Source organism: Eulemur rufifrons, chromosome 15 (genome assembly GCF_041146395.1).
Source record: "Eulemur rufifrons isolate Redbay chromosome 15, OSU_ERuf_1, whole genome shotgun sequence".
Taxonomy (NCBI): Eukaryota; Metazoa; Chordata; class Mammalia; order Primates; family Lemuridae; genus Eulemur; species Eulemur rufifrons.
In genome coordinates this window covers 15311568-15330914 of record NC_090997.1, presented here as the reverse complement: position 1 = coordinate 15330914, position 19347 = coordinate 15311568, and the positions used below count along the sequence as shown (strand labels likewise).

The 19347-nt window shown below is 39.6% G+C and overlaps 1 protein-coding gene across 5 annotated transcripts in view; it reads left to right on the top strand.

The window, feature by feature from the left end:
- Positions 1 to 18359, top strand: part of PLA2G7 (phospholipase A2 group VII) — a 32449-nt gene extending 14090 nt beyond the window's left edge. For 4 of the 5 annotated variants that reach the window (XM_069487282.1, XM_069487281.1, XM_069487280.1 and 1 more), the window contains 11 exons: positions 2735 to 2877; positions 6121 to 6242; positions 6679 to 6823; positions 8378 to 8471; positions 10603 to 10671; positions 11325 to 11451; positions 12338 to 12451; positions 13535 to 13626; positions 14814 to 14984; positions 16758 to 16906; positions 17642 to 18357. In XM_069487282.1, coding sequence (XP_069343383.1) covers positions 2769 to 2877; positions 6121 to 6242; positions 6679 to 6823; positions 8378 to 8471; positions 10603 to 10671; positions 11325 to 11451; positions 12338 to 12451; positions 13535 to 13626; positions 14814 to 14984; positions 16758 to 16906; positions 17642 to 17778 — 1329 coding nt within the window. In that variant the 5' untranslated portion in view covers positions 2735 to 2768 and the 3' untranslated portion in view covers positions 17779 to 18357. Of the gene's footprint in view, positions 1 to 2734; positions 2878 to 6120; positions 6243 to 6678; positions 6824 to 8377; positions 8472 to 10602; positions 10672 to 11324; positions 11452 to 12337; positions 12452 to 13534; positions 13627 to 14813; positions 14985 to 16757; positions 16907 to 17641 lie in introns of all 5 variants that reach the window. The other variant, XM_069487283.1, reaches the window with a different exon arrangement.
- Positions 18360 to 19347: the final 988 nt, after the last annotated feature.

The following is a 19347-nucleotide window of genomic DNA, read 5'->3' as shown; positions in this document are numbered from 1 at the left end:
ACAGATTGTTTTGGTGATGATTAAATAGGATAATTTTTTCCAGGAACTGTGGAAAATGCTTGGCACATAATAAGCCTCCAAATGTTAGCAATATCATTATTCCTGTAGTGAATGACCTTTTTTTTTGAGCAACTCCTAGTGCCATTTTAAAATAAAAGACAAATTATAGTGCTACGTACTGACATGAAAAGATTTCTACGACATATTATCAAATTCAAAAGCACTTTGAATATATAATATGAAGTTTTATAAACAAATTGTAAAAGTATGTAAGTGTATATATTTATGTGTATTTGTGTTTATGTGGGTATATTGTGTATGTGCATGTATTCAAGCATAGAAATATATCTGGAAAAAAATCTTTCAGCAAGTCATTATCAGTAAAGAAACAAGGCAAGTTTTTATTTACCTTATGCTATTGTGTTTGGGTTTTTGAAATCATATATTAACTTTGTACTAAAATTAAATATAGTACTGAAATAAGATCAAATAAAATCAAACAAAATTATAGATAATCTCGAAGAGTTGCGGTATGCATACTTTTTTTCTGACCAAAATAAAGAAAAGAATAAAGATGTTGAATAAGGAAATATAGTCACTCTGCAAGTAGCCCAAGAAGCTTAGAGCTTCAGTGCCAATTTTCCCAGTTGCCTACCTGGGTTTTATAAACTGTGTGTAAGAGCTGACTGTACTACAGCTCATCTCCTCTGAAATCTTTATCTCTGGATTCCTGTTGCCCTTATAATTTGTCTTATATTGTTTCAGAATTTTAAAAAGTTCCTGCAATTTGCTTTCTCCCTGTATTATATGTGCTAGTCCTATCCCTGAAATCCAACTGTAAGTTCTTTTAGAGCAGGGATTGGGTCAACTTCTCTGGTATTTAGCACATTTGTTTCCATGGCAAAAATTATGTAGAAGGTATAAAGTATTTGCTTAATATATACCCTTTGGGAGAATGACTGCAGATGTGTTGGTAGTCAGAACAGGCCACGTTGTGCTGCAATAATGCAGTAACGACTTAACCTGGAAATTTCAGTGGCTTAACACAACGAAAGTTTATTTCCTAGTCATGAAAGGTCCTATGACTTGGTAGGGGCTCTCTATTCAGTGACTAGGCACCCAGGCTGCCTTCATCTTGAGATTCCATGACGTCACCTGTCACTTCTAAGTTTGCTGTCCTGGGGAAAGGAAGGGATGGAGAAGATGCAGTGACTCTTAAGTGTCTCAGACCACGACTGTTCAAATTTCCATTTCTCATGGGAATTAGTCCCATGGCCTCAGTCCAGCCACAAGAGAGCCCAGGAAATGTAGGGGGGCAGGTAGATACTCAAGAGTACTAATTATCTATGCCACCTTCCTATGTTATATCTTTCTGCAAAATAACTATGCCAGCTAGTTAGCGTCTTAGTATCAGTGGGACCGAATACTCACATGGATCATTAAACTTGGCTCAGTTTGGGTTAGTAACCATATGTGTTAGAAACTACTAGGATTCAGTATTTATCAACTCAACAGGCATTTACTGAGTGCCTACTGTATGCCAGGTACTAATCTAGGTCTTGAGAATACAGTAGGGAGTGGAGGGGACAATCAAATGTCCTTACACTCACAAAATCAAATTTCTAATGGAAGAAGATACACAATTAACAAGGCAAAAAAGTCTTCCTGTAAGAGGGAACATGTGCAAAGACCCCAAGGTGATGATGGTGGATTGGCGCAGAGGACCTGGTGTGTTTGGTGACTGGCAAGGTAGCAAGTGTGGGTGCAGCAGGTGTGCGAGAGGGGACAGTGGCGGGATTGGGAGTCTCCTGAGTACAGACTGCATAGTGCCTTCTGTGCTCCTTTAAGCTCTGTAGCATTGAAGCCCTTTGGGGGTTGAGAGCAGAGGAGTGACAGGATCACTCTGGCTGCTATGTTGGGGACAGACTGCAGAAGCAAGGGCAAAAGCAGGCAAAAGGGCAGGCAGACCAGTTAGAGTTTATTGCCAAAATTCAGATGAGAGATGGTGGTGGCCTGGACCATTTCCATCACCCCCAAAAGCTGGACAGATTTTAAAGGGGGAAATTGATACACAAAGACAAGCTGGTTTTTGCCAGTAAGATGTTAGCATACAGCCTAATTGTAATATAGTTTATTATTACCACAAGTCTGATATTCTGTTGTTTCATTCATTGATTCAACAAACATGTATTCAACACTGACTGCCTGCTAGGCCCTCTGTTAGGCACTTGGACAGCAAATAAGACTTGACCTCTGCTTTTCAGAAGCTTACAGTGTAGTAGGATTATAGCAACCAGCAAAACTATAATATCATTAACACCAAAAAGAACCACAGAAGCAGAAATACAATCACTGTATAATTATGATTATACAGCCAATACTTATTAACTATTTACTATGTGCTAGAAATCCTATAGATATTATGCTGATAGATGTTTGTTATAATTATTATATTTTGTTGCTGTCTTTTATAACCAAACTAGACTGTTATAAAGTTAGAAAACTAGTGACCAGAAACCTAATACAACTATCTAAAATTACTACATCTGTGCTCTACAATCCAGCATTACCAAGGATTTTGCCGCCCTAGTGCTAATCTAAAACCCAGCCCAGAAAATGCATGTTTCATTGTTTTCCAAATGTTACTAGTACTTCTGCTTCTCTGATTTGCCAGACTGTTTAAGTCGTCTTCATTGCATGTTTTTTTTTTTTCTTTTAACCATCTGCTTTGAAGGAGATTAAGCTGAAACCACTGCTCAGCTCCCAAAATGGTGGCACCCAAATTGCATGCGCTTTTCTGCCTCTGCAGCTGCCTTGCACTGGTTCATCCTTTTGACTGGCAAGACCTAAATCCTGTTGCCCATATTAAGTCATCAGGTAAGAGGTATATTTATTTGTTCAAGGCTTAAGCAGCTGCTTGGTCACCAGACTCCAAGTAGCCCCAGAGAAGCTGCACGTCTGTACTTCTTTAAACAAGTCCTCTTAAGAAATGTTCATGGAAACCCTCTGGTCCCCTGGAGTAGAGAAGAGGGCCACGCTTTTCCTCATTTTAGCTAAAACTGAAGAAGCACCTGTATTCTTCAATATCATGACTGCAGGACAGACCGGGATGCGATGTTTTGAGACACAAGCTCAGCTTGCAATCACCGTGGAGAACCTCCTCAGTGCCACCCTGCTGTCCCTCACTTTCTAACCCCCTCCTACCCTAGCACAACTGCCCTGGAGTTCACGCCAAGGCAGCCTCAAAACCTGCCTCCACAAAGGGGAGAAGAGGCAGGGGTCTGGATCAAAAGGCATGGTCCTGGTTAGTAGTGGAGGGTGGTATGAGAAGATTACAATTTAGGATATTGGGATCCAATGAGGAAACAATATCTTCTACTTAATAATGAGGACAAGTCGGGACCCTGAAATGTTCCCCTTACAGGTAAAGTTTAAAAATAAAAAGGTCTCTGGGGAAGTACCTTGAAGTTTGAATTTGCTGGAAGGGAAAGTGGTATGTTCCAGATTAGATCTGCTAAAACTCCTCTGAGGAATTCATTGTGAATTTGGCTAGCAAGAGTTAACTAACTCTGGGGAATGGATAAATAATATCAGTTGTCTGCCTTTTATGTGTACCTTTCTGTGCCAGGTACTTGATCTTCATTAACATTTCACCCTTACAACTGTCCCATTTTATAAATGAAGATCAGAGAGGGGAGTAAATTGCCTAGGCCAGAGTAGGCTTCTAAGAAGTACACCTGAAATAAACTCACCTGGCTCCAATACACCTGAAATAGACTCACCTGTATCCAATACCCAGGGTCCAATACCCAGTAGCCAATACCTGAAATAGACTCACCTGGATCCAATACCCAGGGTCCAATTCCCAATATCCAATAGCTGAAATAGACTTACCTGAATCCAACACCACCTGCCTTCCTGGAACTACTTCCTACCATTTGAGCATGGATTACCAACCTGTGTGTCAGGCCAGGTGGTTTGGTACTTCAGCCCAATGTTTCTTAAACTTTAATGGGTGCACCTTTTCTGACTTGGAGTGGAATTGGAGTGAGGCCTGAGAGCCTGCATTTCCAAGCTCCCGGTGGTGCCAGTGGTGCTGGTCCGTGGACCAGCTGAGTAGTGAGGCCTTATGCATTGACAGGTTTCATCATGGGCAGGTGCTTCACACATGAGTCACCAACGTGGAGGATGTAAATAGGCTTCTTCCCGTGACTCGAAACCTTTCTGGGCAATGCCCACAATATTGATTCAGGTGTCATACCTAACGCAGCTCCTGGAGTCTGACTGGCAGAGGCAGAGTGTGATGGAAAACACAAGAGTCTGTCCAGCAGAGTAAGAACCCCCCACCTTCCAATAGAAGGAAGGGGTGGGCAAGCTGAACGTATCAAGAAAAATGAGAGTCCGGATACATTGATATTTGGGCTCAATATCTTGACATTAAATTTGGATTCGACTGGGGTTTAGAGAGGAAGAGAACAGATAAACTGCCGGTGTGTGGAGGGGTTTTGGTACCAGAGAGAGTTTCAGGAATGGGTGATAAAAGACTGCGTGTGACAAAAGGTTTGAGAGAACAGGAGAGACCAGTGGCAGTTCAGTTAGTTCAGCTCATTTTCACAAATATTTATTGAGCACTGAATAGGTGCCAAACACTCTGTTAAAATCAGAGGATACAAAGACATGGACATGGCTCTTAAGAAATAGCCTGTGTTTAAACAAAAGATGGAAAAATGTGTTAAGTCAAAAAAAAAAAAAAAGAAAGAAATAGCCTAGTGTAGGAGGCAGCATGGAGATACATAATTTTAATATAATGTGATAAGAAGAATGATAAAAATGTATATACGGGGAATCTGTGTGCTACTGAGGATGAAATAATTATGTTTATCTGGGGAATTGGGGAAGGCTTCAGAGAAGACAGGACATTCGATCGAGGTGTTACAGGTTGAATAGGAGTTGGCCCAGGGGATTTTAAGCACAGGTAGTGACATTCACAAAGGTGCAGAGGCATCACACAGCCCAGTGTGTAGCTCAGGAGTGCTCTAGCACAGGAGGGGGATAACTTAGGGGGAAGAGACAGAAGAGTCTGAGACAATGGATGTCGACATCACAGAGGGCCTTTCCTACAGCGCCCAGGAACTTGAGATTTAACCTGTACACCTGTGAGCCTCAACATGTTTCCACCCCTGCTGGAAGGATAGGTCACATTTGTGCCTCAAGGAGCAGAGTATTTGCTTAGGAAGGCACGTGTAGACTTCAATACCTCCTATAAACTGCCCTCTAAAAAGATTCCAATACATTCCCCCTCCAAGTAAAACCACCTGCTGATAGGAGGCCATTGAAGGATTTTATTAATAATTGCCTGGTGAGATTTGTGCTTTAAAGGATGTGTTTGAAGGGGCCAAGAGCCAAGGTGGATAGGACCATTAGTAGAGATGGCAACTGCCTGGTCAAGAGACAGTGAGGGTGAAAATGAGACATTTGAGCTACAAGGTCACAGATACATTGGGGAGATAATTCTAAGCTAAAAAGAAACGTTAGAAATGGAGACTTGGTTGAATGTAGGGGGCTACTGAGAAAGGTAGGATGATTCCCAGGGGTCTGGCGTGGGACGCAGGAGATGGGGGACCCTTGAGTTGCAGGCTGTGTGGTTGGAGGGCGAGGAGGAGGAGTTGGGAAGGGGACATTTAGCTTCATTTTGGACCTTTGGCTTTGACATTTCTGTGGGAGGGACATCAGGTGGACATACCCAGTAAGAAGTTGTTAACACAAATCTGAAATGTGAGATAAAGTTCATGTTTGAAAAAAGCAGAGTTGGGAAGTCATCTTTAATACTCTAGGTAGACGTAGAAGCTGAGGGCAAGGCTGTAAGTATCAGGAGGTAATACTCCTAGGCCTCTTGGGAAAAGGCCTACGTCTACCTCTAGCTTTGTACCTTCCAAACCCCCACACAGTGCTTTGCACCCAGCAGGCCCTCAGTAATTATTGTGTATTTTACCAGTAAAGTTAAGACATGAAGGAGGCCAGGAACTATGGGCAGTAACTTGGTTCCCTTGGAATTCCTTTGCATATTAAAATCTGGAGTGTAACAGGTGACAAATAAGGTAACATTTGCCTATTTTTCAGCATGGATCAATAAAATACAAGGCCTGATGGCTGCAGCAAGCTGTGGCCAAACTAAAATCCCCAGAGGAAATGGACCTTATTCTGTTGGTTGTACAGACTTGATGTTCAATCACACTAAAGAGGTAATGCTTTGATTAAGACCACTTACCCTCACAGTTCAATGTGGACTGTAGCTACAGCCCACCGGAAGGTGTTGAAACCCGACCTTGCCCCCACCTGAGAATAACTCCGTTTGCCATTTGCTTGTTTCTTATGAAGGCATTCCCCAAGTCTTTGCTGTTGTCTGAATGAGTCATCTATAAACTATCTTCATCTTCCCCTTCCTTAATGGCCGAAGCCAGCCTGCTTCCATTTTCTTTTCGCTGAGAAAGCATATTGTTTTATTTCTGTCTTCTTTCATGACCGCATTCCATCAGCACAGCAGCTTATAAAGTTTCTACATCTCTTTGTGAACAACAGCGGTATTTGGGTCCCCACTAATGAAATATGCAAAATAGTTGCTGGAATATGTTTGAGAAGAAACTTTACTGAAAGTACATTCATTTCTTTCCTCCACAGGGCACCTTCTTGCGTTTGTATTATCCATCTCAAGATGATGATCGCCTTAACACCCCGTGGATCCCAAACAAAGAATATTTTTTTGGTCTTAGTAAATTTCTTGGAACACATTGGCTTATGGGCAAAATTTTGGCCTTCTTATTTGGTAAGATTTCTGTTGATTCTACTTTGTAGGCTCTAGTATATAAGAAAACCTTGAAAACAACAAAAATTTCAGGCAAGTAAGACCAAAGTAGATTTTCTGCAGTCTAAATTTCTCCTACGATGGCAAGGAAAGTATTTCTTAAAAGCCTGAGCAATGATAACAGAATCAAGAATTCTCATTTTATCCATTCTTCATGTGATGGGAGTGGCTGAGAACATCAGACTGGCTCTAACATCTTCCCCTGGCTGCTCTTTAGTTTTCCTTCCTGCATCCCGTGGGGGGAGCGAGAATGTGTGAGGTTCTCTGGGGTGACCACTACCCTGCACGCTATGTGCTAAAGTCAGACACAAAGAGAAAGGAAAGAGAAGCCTCCATAACTCTCCAGATCCAAAACAAAGGAGACAAAGCTAATTTCTTACTTGTCATAAATGGAGAGACTCTCCTCTCATTCCCATCACCTACCCCTGAGGGACCAGCCTCTCTCACTAAGACAGTTTGATGTGACTTCATCACCTACTTTGTATCCTAATACAGACTTTTCCTTCCTTGTGTGTTGCACCAGACACTAGTGTTGGGCTGATGTTACCTGTGTCTTCAAATTTCTCCTTCAAAACTGCCTACAACTTTGGAGATTCCTTATAAACATCTCCTTAGAGTTTTCTTAAAAACCACTTTATAAAAGAAATGATGAAAATATCATAACTACACATCTTTAGGGTGCTGAACAACTTATAAAGCACTTCCATAGCAATTGTCACATTCTGTCTTCATGACCACATCTCCATTTTCTGGATGGGAAAGTGAAACACGAGTAATTGTTAATAATAATGAGGACAATAATTGGGAAGAAGTGAAGGAAGAGAAGACAGTATCTTCCCATTTTTGAGCCTCTTACAATGTGACCGGATAGGTGCTTTACATATACTACCCAATTAAATAAAACTCCCACAAAAACCCTATGAAATAACTATCATTTCCTCAGTTTTGCAGAAGAGGGTTCTGCAGCTCAGATGGTGTGAGTAACTTGGCCAAGGTCACTAGCTAGTAAGTGATTGAGCTGCATCCAAGGCCACACTTTAGTATGAAGTCAGTGGTTTCTCCACCTTCCACTGGATCACAACCAAATCATAATGAGAGGAACCTCTGATTCTCAGATTCGGGCTCTCAGTGTAACATTCCTGAGGTTTACTGGGTAGTTTGGTTTCAGAATACTCCCTCTAAACTTTTTCCAAAACCTGGGAATGGTAATAGTAGTAGCCTTTGTGGATACAACCGTAAGTAGAAAAATCTCTCACCTTAAGTGCAGAGCTGGCAGTGGGAACTGATAACGATCCCTCAGTCTGAAGAACTGATAATTAACGATCTTTCTGTCTGAGGAAAGAATGCATGATTGGTGGGTATCTAGTAGCAGACTTTTGAATGAATTTACTATGAATCCATAAAACATGGATATAAATTCCATGGTTCAGGACTTTATGCTAAAGGAGATGTAAGTTAAATTAGCAACATTCAAGCCTGAGAAAACACTAACTGTAACCACCCACTGTTGTCTAGGTTCAATGACAACCCCTGCAAACTGGAATTCCCCTCTGAGGACTGGTGAAAAATATCCACTAATTGTTTTTTCTCATGGTCTTGGAGCATTCAGGTAATGTTTGAGAGGTTGGACAATGTTAGCTTCCTAGGGATCAATGGCTATTTTTTTTTTTTTTTTCAAAAAAGGAATAGCAGATTTTAGAATGTCATGCTGGCCTTTGTCCTGGAGGAGTTGAGATTCCTCAATAATTCACTGTGGTCTATTGGTCGACCTTAGCCCTGTCTTGTCAAGTAGATTTTTCCCTCCTACCAGCTCTTAGGGATTAGCCTCACTGCAGAGAAGAGAGGGCGATGCAGTTTTGCTTGTTGTTCTTCTGTATTATAATATTCATGCTCTCAAAACCATCCTCTGTGCAGTTCAGGTTGTCCAGAAAATGGACACCAAGATTGGATTATCTGTGAAAGCCATTTATGGAGAGAAATAGCTCTGCATGGATGGAGGAGAAGGAGCAGGAAAGGATGGGGAGAGCTCTCAGACCAGGACGCAGGTTGGACGCCTGCAAAGGAGACGGGGAAGGGAGACAGACTGGGGAAGAATAGTCAGACTGCAGCACAGTTCTCAGAAAGATTGGGGGGCCGGTGGAGGGAATGCTTGACCCCAAGTTGCTTGTCAGGAGTCCTGCCTCTCACAGGAACGGGCCTACGTTAGGACCCAGGCTGTGCCAAGTCACAGGGAGCAGCTCACAGGAAGCTTGGCTTCCACTCGGACGTGGTGATGGATCAGGACGGGCAGGGAGGGATGGGGCGTTTAGTAAGCTGTGCTCTCTGTAGCGTGTATCTGAGTAGCCATTTCCATGACAAAAACACCCTCTCCATTTCTACCGTCCTCTAACTGTCCCCCCTTCCTCTACCTCAGGAGATTGTAAGACCTTCAGAAAACAAAAGGTGGCTTTTAGCTGGGAAGAAGTGGGAGAGCACCTGCAATAAAGAATTATCTACAGCACTTTAACTGTAGTGCAGCTACTTACTTGATTTCTACTACACTAGTGATTGGCAAATTAGACTCCAAAAGCCAAATACAGTCCTCTGCCTATTTCTGTAAATAAATTTTACTGAAACATAGCTACACCCATTCATTTTTTACTTTGTCTATGGCTACTTTTGTGCTACAATGGCAGAGTTGAGTAGTTGTGACAAAGACCGTATGGCCCACAAAGCTGGAAATATTTGCTCTCTGGTTTTGACAGAAAAAGTTTGCTGATCCCTACGCTAGACCATTTCCCCCTTCTGAAGATGTCCTGTGTCTTCAGCAGAAGACATGATTCCTAGCCACTTCCTTTTTATTCTCTACGGGTATTTCCACGATATGAGAAGATTGTGTAGAATGAAGACATAGAAGGGGGTATAAATGCAGTTGCTTAGCACATGATTTTTTAACCATTGCACCCAATCCAGTCATTTAAATAACAGCTCATGTGTCACATATTCACCCTGCTTCAGATATAGCTATAAGCACTGAAGATGTATTAACTTACTTGATCCTTACCTGTGAGGTACCACACTATTATAGCATCACCTTTTTACGGACAAGGAACCAAGGCAGAGAAAAGAGAAGGACGTATCCAAGGTACACAGCTAATAAGTGGTGGAACCAGGATTCAAACTCAGTGGTCAGACTGCAGGCCCCATTCTCTTAACTACCATGCTGTATTGCTTTCCTACATATATTATTATATCTTATCAAAACTTCACAACTATCCTAAAGTAGAAGGATTTATTCTTATCCCCATTTTACAGATGATGACAAAAATTCAGTAATTACATGAAATCATATCTCTGGCAAGTGGCAGAACTAAGATGAAACGCCCCCGAATCTCAAAGGCAGTATTTGTAATCACTGCACCAATGTTTCTCAACCTCAGTACTGTTGACGTTTTGGACCAGATGATCTCTTGTTGTGGAGGATTGTCCTGTGCATTATAGGATGTTTAATGGCATTCCTCCACCCACCAGATGCCAGTGGCACCCTCCCCTGCTTCATGATAATAAAAATATTGCCAGACATTGTCAGATATCCCCTATGGGAGTAAATTACCACCCCCACTCGAGACGCACAGCTCTCCACTCTACTGCAAGACACTACCGCAGGGATGTAATGGCCTCCGTGCTCCCACTTTTATTAGTGGACCCAGCCTTGTAATCATGACGCGTAGTTGTAATGCTTCCTTATCTTTGTTTTGAAGGACAATTTATTCTGCTATTGGCATTGACCTGGCATCTCATGGGTTTATAGTTGCTGCTGTAGAACACAGGTATGTTACCTGATGGATAATAACTGGGCTCTTTAGCCAAATACAGGGAATGTGAATGCCTATAACCATGCCTCTAGCTTTCAAAGAAGTTTATAAAAAATGTTGATGGAATTTTCAACTGTGATGACATTAAAAAAAGGAAATCATGTTAGATTGTTAAGACTTTAAAAACAGCTTACATTTCTAGACTCTTTATTGCATGCCATGTACTATATGCTAAGTATTTTTCAGACACCATCTCATTTAGTCTCATAACAATCCTATGAGATGGTTACTATCTTCGTTATTCTAAGGAAGAGGAAAAGGAAAGTGAGAAAGGGTAATTTTCCCCAAGTCACACAGCTAGTAAGTGGCAGTAATGGGGATTTGGTTCCCAAAGGTGAGTTTTCAACGTGGCTAACGTTGCCTCCCAGAACCGTGCAGATAGAGCGGGCTGAGTTTACCCATAACTCTTCAACAATTAACAATAAGGTCTTGTTTCTAGAACTTTCTTTGGGTCCTCTTTAATTAAAAAAAAAAAAGAAAGTAGAGTGGAAGAAGAAAAAGAAGTCAAAAGATCAGAGGAAGTTGAGCAAAGGGTAGAGTTGAGGAACACGGGCCAGATGAGGAAGGGAGGGAGCATGTATAAGTAATGAATTTTGCTTGTGTTATAGAAATGGATCTGCATCTGCAACTTACTACTTCAAGGACCAGTCTGCTGCAGAAATAGGAAACAAGTCCTGGCTCTACTTTAGAACCCTAAAATCAGGTGATGATGTGAAATCTGAACGAAATAAACAGGTACATTGCAGTGAGAGGAGAAGTGGCTTCGTGAGTTAAAAGCATGTACAAAATGATGACATTTGCTAATGTAATTTTACGTATGGCATGGTATGCTACCTCTCCTATTTCCCATTCCCAAAAGATCTGTCCGTAGATTCTCTAAGTAATAAAATTCCCTTAATGAAATACCTGGTTCATAATCAAAACAAAGGTAAACACAAAAATCCTGGGTGATAACAGTGAATATTCGGAATTTTCTTGCATTAAAACCTCGAATTTTAGAATGCCCAAAGTGCTACAAAATAAACTAATAGATTCCCTTTCAGAGGCAATATAAAAAAATCCTACTTTTCGGAGAGGTGGAATACAATAGCATTGAGAGTACAGGCCTTGGGATCCAAGTTTCCGTTTGAATCCTGGCTCCATTGCTTTGCGGAGGGGTGATCTTAGACAAGTTCATCTTTGCACTTCCATGTTTTATCTGTCACTAAATAATGAATAATGACGGTATCTACCTTACAAGGCTATTGGGATGATTAAGTGGCATAAAACACACTGGCTGCTTCATTATCGGGGTGCCTTACGTATGTTATGGCATTTAAGCCTTCCCACGTTTCACTGGAGTAGGCATTATTACACAATAAGTGGAAATTCAGAGAGGTTAAGTAAATCATCTGAAGTCACACAGTAGGTAAGCAACAGGGCCAGGATTTGGACCAGACTATACCGATGTGCAAAGCTGATGCCTGTGTCATTATGCTTGCATGTATTCTAATCACAAACCACTTAGACATTTCCAGTTTATAACCAACCATTTTTCCCACATGCAACTCCTATACAAATTTTAAAATAATTATTGTAACTTTTTTACTTTGGTGTTTCCTTCTTCTAATAATCCTATTAGTTACGTCACAGAGCAAAGGAATGTTCCCAAGCTCTCGATTTGATTCTTGACATTGATCATGGAAAGCCAGTGAAGAATGTATTAGATTTAGAGTTTGATGTGGGACAACTGAAGGTAAGCTTTAAAAAAAAAAGGCCTTTTTTTCCCCTTGTCCTGTAGTTCTTTATTATTCTTTGTTGTCTGATTATCTGCTATATTGCAAGGTACAACATGATGAAGGGCTACAAAAAAAAAAAAAAAAAAAGGATTACAGCAGTGGGGAATGTATTAGGTTGAACTGTACATGAAATTGCCACCAGTCAGTTGTGATCCACAAAAATGGCAGTGTTGTTTGGTTCAACTTTATACCTCCAGTGGAAGTATTATAATTTCTTGGCTGACTCCTATGTGTTTTTGAGCTTGATCTTGAAAAGTTGGTCAAAAGATTTGGACAAACATTTGGGAGAGGGTGGAAGAATATCAGGCAGAGTGTACAGACAGCATGAGCAGAGACTCAGAAATGTGTGTGGCATGTAGAGTGCAGGCAGTAGAGGATGACGTCTGTTCTCCAGGTACAGTGAAGAGTTTGTTACCTGTCACCCATCTCTCTCCTGTATCCATGCCTTGGTACATGTCCCCTTGGCCCGACACACCTTTCCCCTTGACTAGCTCCCACCTAATCTTCAAGACTCCAGTTAGACATCACCTCCTCCAGGAAGCTTCCATGGATCCCACTGCCCACCCCTGGGCTGGGTTTGCTACCTGTCCTATGCGCTTCTTGGCACCCCTGCATTGTATTGCAGCATTGTATCACTTTCTTCCCGGATAGCCTGTGAGCTCACTGAAAGTGAGACTGCGGTGCCTGGCACAGAGCAGGTGCTCCATAAATACTCATGGAATGAACTAGCTAATAATCATGGGGTGGGGGGAGGCAGAACTCAGGATTAATGTCAAAGTTTCAAGTGTGGGTGACTAAGAAGACCATTAAGTTTACTTCTGAACTTTTACATACATGTTATATAAATACAAATATGTTTTATACGTATATATGGTGTATAATAGATATACATATGTGTAAGTGTATGTTCTATTTTATAAGAAATCAAGGTCCTTAAACATGCCCATGAAATGAACAATAATTGTATGATTGACAAAATTGTTTATTCTTCTAACACCATGTGAGACAGTTATGAATTTATATCATGTTTTTTCACATAGGACTCTATTGATAGGAAAAAAGTAGCAATAATTGGACATTCTTTCGGTGGAGCAACAGTTATTCAAGCTCTTAGTGAAGACCAGAGATTCAGGTAAGAGAACAAGACGGATAAAGCAAGAGGGCAGTAAATTATTGGAGGAGAGGCAGTGATAATGCATATGAGATATCATTTTTTATCAGATTCTTAGTGAAGAAGGGATCCTTTGGAGTTTCGAGTCTATTCCTTTGCTTGCATCAAGTGCTCTATATAAATTTTCCTAGGCAGAAACCATCTACTCCTGCTGTTAAAACCTCTCCCTACCCTTATATCTTTTCCCTCATTATTCTTACTTTTTTGCTCAGGGCTTACCATTTTTCCCTTAGAAATAATCTCTATATATGTTTGCTCTGTGACCTACTGATAGTAATAATAACATTGCCATCTTATAGTACTGTCAGGCTTCCCCAATAGGCAGACATTTTTTTAATTTGGTTTTTTTTTTCCCCTTCCATTTTTAAGGTGGAGCTGAATCTAAAATGACACAGTTATTTGTGTAGGAGTGAGGACCAGACCCCAGTTTTCTAAATTGTAGCAACATTTGTTTTCGTGAAGTATTTCATTGCAGACTGATGAGATCATGTAGAAACTGACTATGTAGAAAGTGGGCAGGATCAATTTGTGACATTTCACCCTGAATTTCTTAAAATGTATTTCAATGTAAGGGAATTCTCTTCTTTTATCCATTTAGCAAAAGATAGAGAAACATAGGATAAACTTAAAAAGAAAGTTGTATTTTCAAGTGATGTTTTCTTCAACACCCAGACAGTTTTTCAGGTGAAGCACCTCTAAACGTAAAGTAATGGGTCCACTGTTACTCTGAAAAAGGAATAATCCATACACTACAGAATGCACAAAGCTCTGGAAACACAGGGAAAATGCTGCATTTATTGCACTTTTTCAGATACCCCCATGGTTTTCAAGAAAGCATTACTTATTTTAAAATTTATTTTAAACAATATAACTAAAAAATAAAATTAAAAATGTTAAGGATATATATTTCTAAAGGTTGCAATTCCTAGAGGCCTTCTAAAGAAAATGGTTGTATAATTGCAGGGCTGCTACCTTAGAAAGCTAATCATATCTCCTTTCTACATTGCAGTAGAATATCTCTTGCTCCCAGCAAGATAACCCATAACAAACTGGTGTGGTGCATGCCTATTAATCCACGCATTATTAGAAGGTCCTATATGCTGGCTAGTGTGTAACCAGCCTTCTTTCCTCATTGTCAACAAATGCAGGTGTGGAATTGCCCTGGACGCATGGATGTTTCCAGTGGGTGATGAAGTCTATTCCAGAATTCCTCAGCCTCTCTTTTTTATCAACTCTGAACGGTTCCAATATTTAGATAATATCAAAAAAATGGAACAATGCTACTTGCCAGATAAAGAAAGAAAAATGATTACAATCAGGTCAGTATGAGAGACTTATTTCATCATCTGAAACAGAAACTTGAAACTTGGATAAACATCAACAGATACCATTTGGTAGCCATTAGTGAATTGCTGAGTTGGTTGTTTAGACTTCCAATAAGGAGAATATTAGATAATTCTTATTAGATAATCTCAGTTTCTGAGTACATTTAGACTTAGTCTTTTTAAAATGGAAATGTTTTAGTACTGTTAATGTATGTAGTGCATACACTAGTAATTGATAGTAGCATTATACCACATGCTACTTTTATCTAAACACCCGAACATACCTACACATTTGTAGGGGAAGTATTTCATCATTAGGCTAGGCTAGGAACTCTTTAAAAAAAAAGTCATATCATCTATTGAGACCTGCGATGTATTTACCTGTCCAGTTTCCTTAAGTACTAAGTTTGACAGCTGATATCTCTGACATTTCATTTCACTTTGACACTTCTTGTTTTATTTTTATTGTGAAAGTACATTCTACTTTTTTCAAATGCATGGTTTGGCTTGTGATTATCTTTCAAATGTTTTTTAGAGCAATTTTTGTGAAACCATGGATACGTCAAAAATTCACATTATTTTCAAATATGAGTTCCATCGTGGAATCAATGCAGTGCAGACAGCTCAAAATAACAACAAAGTGTTTGAGAATGATGTGGCTAATACACCATACGTTGATGGTTTGAGAAGTTCTGTTCCAGTGATTTTAATCATGAAAATGAGTCACGTGGGAGACCTGAGACCAAGGTGGATAATGATGAACTGAAAGCTATAGTGGAAGTGAATCCATCTCAACCTACACATGAATTAGCAGCAAGGTTTGACGTTACTATTCCAACAATATTGGACAATTTGAAACAAATTGGCAAGGTAAAGAAGCCGGATAGATGGGTTTCACATGAATCAAATGAGCGTCAGAAGAGAAATCATCTTGAAGTTTGCCTTTCTTTGCTGTCATGACATAAAGGCGATCCATTTCTACACCGAATTGTTACATGTGATGAAAAATGGATTCTTTTTGACCATCACAAGTGTTTGGCACAATGGTTGGATAAAGATGAAGTGCCGAAACACAGTCCAAAGCCAAATATTCATCAAAAAAAGCTAATGGTGTTTGGTGGTCCAGCACTGGTATTATCCACTACAGCTTCAGGAAACCTGGTCAGTTGATTACAGCGGATGTCTACTGCAACCAATTGGACAAAATGATGAGGATGCTTGCGATTAAAAAGCTGAGATCAGTCAATAGAGACAGGCCAATCCTCTTGCAAGACAATGCTCCACCACATGTGGCACAAACAACGCTGCTCAAATTACAGAGGGTGGCCTTGGAAACTCTCTGTCATCCGCTGTTTTCACCAGACCTTGCACCAACTGACTACCACTTCTTCCAGGCTTTGGACCACTTCTTGCAAAGAAAAAAATATTCAATTCTCAACAAGCTGTGGAAAATGCCTTTCATGATTTCACCACCACTTGCTCTCCAGGTTTCTTTGCTGCTGGCATAAACAAGCTACAATTAAGATGCAAAACTGTGTTGATAGTTTAGGCACACACTTTGATTAATTGTACTGCTTGTTTGAGATAAAATAAACTAAAATTGTGATTTTAAATTGGACAAATAGATCTAAGGAGATCAAACTACAAGTTTTATTTCCATGCTTTTGAATAAATAGGCCAACCAGGCCAGTATATTTCCTATACCCTAACTACAAAGATAATTTTATCAAACAATGTGATTTTTTAAATACTACATTTCTCTTTTAGGGGTTCAGTCCATCAGAATTTTGCTGACTTCACTTTTGCAACTGGCAAAATATTTGGATACATATTTTCATTAAAAGGAGATATAGATTCAAATGTAGCTATTGATCTTAGCAACAAAGCTTCATTGGCATTCTTACAAAAGCATTTAGGTAAGAAACTAATGTTCTTTCTTGATAAACCGGAGGAATCTCAGGACAAAATTTTCTATCTTAACACAACTTTAGTCCCATTTAACTGTTTCTAGTTGGTTTACAGTTGAACAAAGCAGTAAATCAATTTGAAAGCAAAACTTGAGAAAGTTCATTGTGCTGCTTTACAGACTATGTATCGTACAAAGCAAGTCTATCTGTTAAAGCTTGTAGTCTTTCTATGAAGCCTGGGGTGGACTTCCACTTGGAGGATTCTGACAGCTGGGGTCCTCCCTCCATTCTCTCATTTGCAGGCAGCTGACACAATACACCTTGCCTCTACAATCATTATATAATTTGTGTAATTTGTAATTCTGTCCCCCAACCCCCAGGTGGCAGACCAGTACTGGTCCATGGCCTGTTAGGGACCGGGTAGTAGAGCTCCACCACTCCCCGCCCCTCATCTGTGGAAAAATTGTCTTCCATGAAACTTGGGAAGGGGGGAGCACACAGCAGGAGGTGGACAAGCTGTGGGCTAGCAAGTGGAGCTTCATTTGTATTTACAGCCGCTCCCCTCCCCATTGCTCAAATCACCGCCTGACCTCCACCTCCCCTGCCACCCCCGTCTATGGAAAAATTGTCTTCCATGAAACCGGTCCCTGGTGCTAAAAAGGTTGGAGACTGCTGACCTAGAGGCACTGAAATGTTTAATGCTATCAAAAGTTTAATATGTTTATTAACATTTATGTTTTTCAGAACTTCATAAAGATTTTGATAAGTGGGACTGTCTGGTTGAAGGAGTTGATAAGAATCTTATTCCGGGGAGCAACATTAACACGACCGACCAACATGCCACTCTACAGAACTCTACGGGAATACGGAAACAGAATTAGGATTAAAAGAACTTTTTAAAAAGTCTTGGTTCAAAACTGTCTAACATTGTGCGTGTATGTGTGAGAGAGATTTTAATGTAGTTTCCCAAAGAACTCATATTTTAAAATGTAGGCTATACTATAATAGTGAGTGAGGCTTGTACTAAGATTTTTTCATTTAAATAAGAAGAAAGAATACAGAATACAAAAATCATACCAGCCTAAAATTTAATTTTACTAAGATATCTTTCTTTTACTGTCAAAGTTAAAAACTGCTTTTATATTACTTTAATAATGGACAAGTATGTTAAAAGAGGCACCATGCCCGTGAAAAATTGTTGGAATGACATAATTATTCCTTAATATATACAGTAAAAACAGATTTTATTGCCTTTTATTCTCTATTATGAACAGTACAATTGAATGTTAGCAACATGATATTCTAGGTAGAATTTGATAGCATTTCTCTCTGACTTTTGGTCATGGTAAGAAAAACTAGATCAAGCTAATATTAATAATAAAGCCGTTGTTTCAGCACAAGATTGGTGATACTGTACAATTTTGATATGATGCCTAAATGGGGATGGGACAAGGGTTAAGGATTTTGGAGACAAGGCAGAGGCAGTGGATATAGTGAGTGAGATTTGAACTAAAAAAAAATTGGCAGTTCTTTTGCATTTTCTTTAATGCTTTATCTCTGATGCATTCTACTTAACTAAAGAAAGTTGCCATTGGATTACAGCATAAAGCAGGGATTCCAGCTATAAAACATTAGTTATTCACCCTAAGTCTGTGAAGGAAAACAAAGGAAACATTCAGAATTACATTTAACTTCTTCATTTTCCAATTAAGTCTATTTAACAGATGTTTTAAATTCTATTTATAGTAGTAAAAGTAGTATTCTTTTATTTAGTATCATTTTATTATTTTATTCCATTTAATTAAATGGAGGTAAAAAGCTTAAAAATGTATAAACTTACACATCTGGGAATCATGGAAAATGACTTTTTTCCTGAGGGATATAAGAATATGCCGATCATTAGTTAAGTATATACTTTAGTCTTAGTTTGATCTTGTTCCTATGAATTTGCCATAATTAATTTAGCCTGTGTGAACAAGGATACTCAGTACTTAGTAAGCAAATCTGGTTAACTGTTTGATCTCTATCTCTTTTGCCCAGTTATTAAGTTTACTGTGTATCCTGGTTTTGTATCTCAGGCCTAGCTTAGTGGTGTAAGGTGCAGAATCGCTCATTCTGAGAAGTTTGACTTCTCTCTCCTACAGCCATTCATATTAAATTTTTCAAAATAGGGAGTTAAACTCAGCTTGAAACTGAAGGCTTTTTACAATCTGACCCTAATGCATCTTCTCTGACATTCTCTCCTGGTAATTCACAATTACATTGTCTATATGAGTGAGTCAAACTAGTCTATTCTTTATCCCAGGAATAAGTAATATATTCATCTACCTCAATTATTTTTAATGCAAAACTCTTTCCTTTCTACTTAGTGAAATTATACTCAGTATTTAAGGTTCTTAGTTTATTTCTGTTAGGTTTCAGGGTCTGATAATGTTTCATACACGTAACAT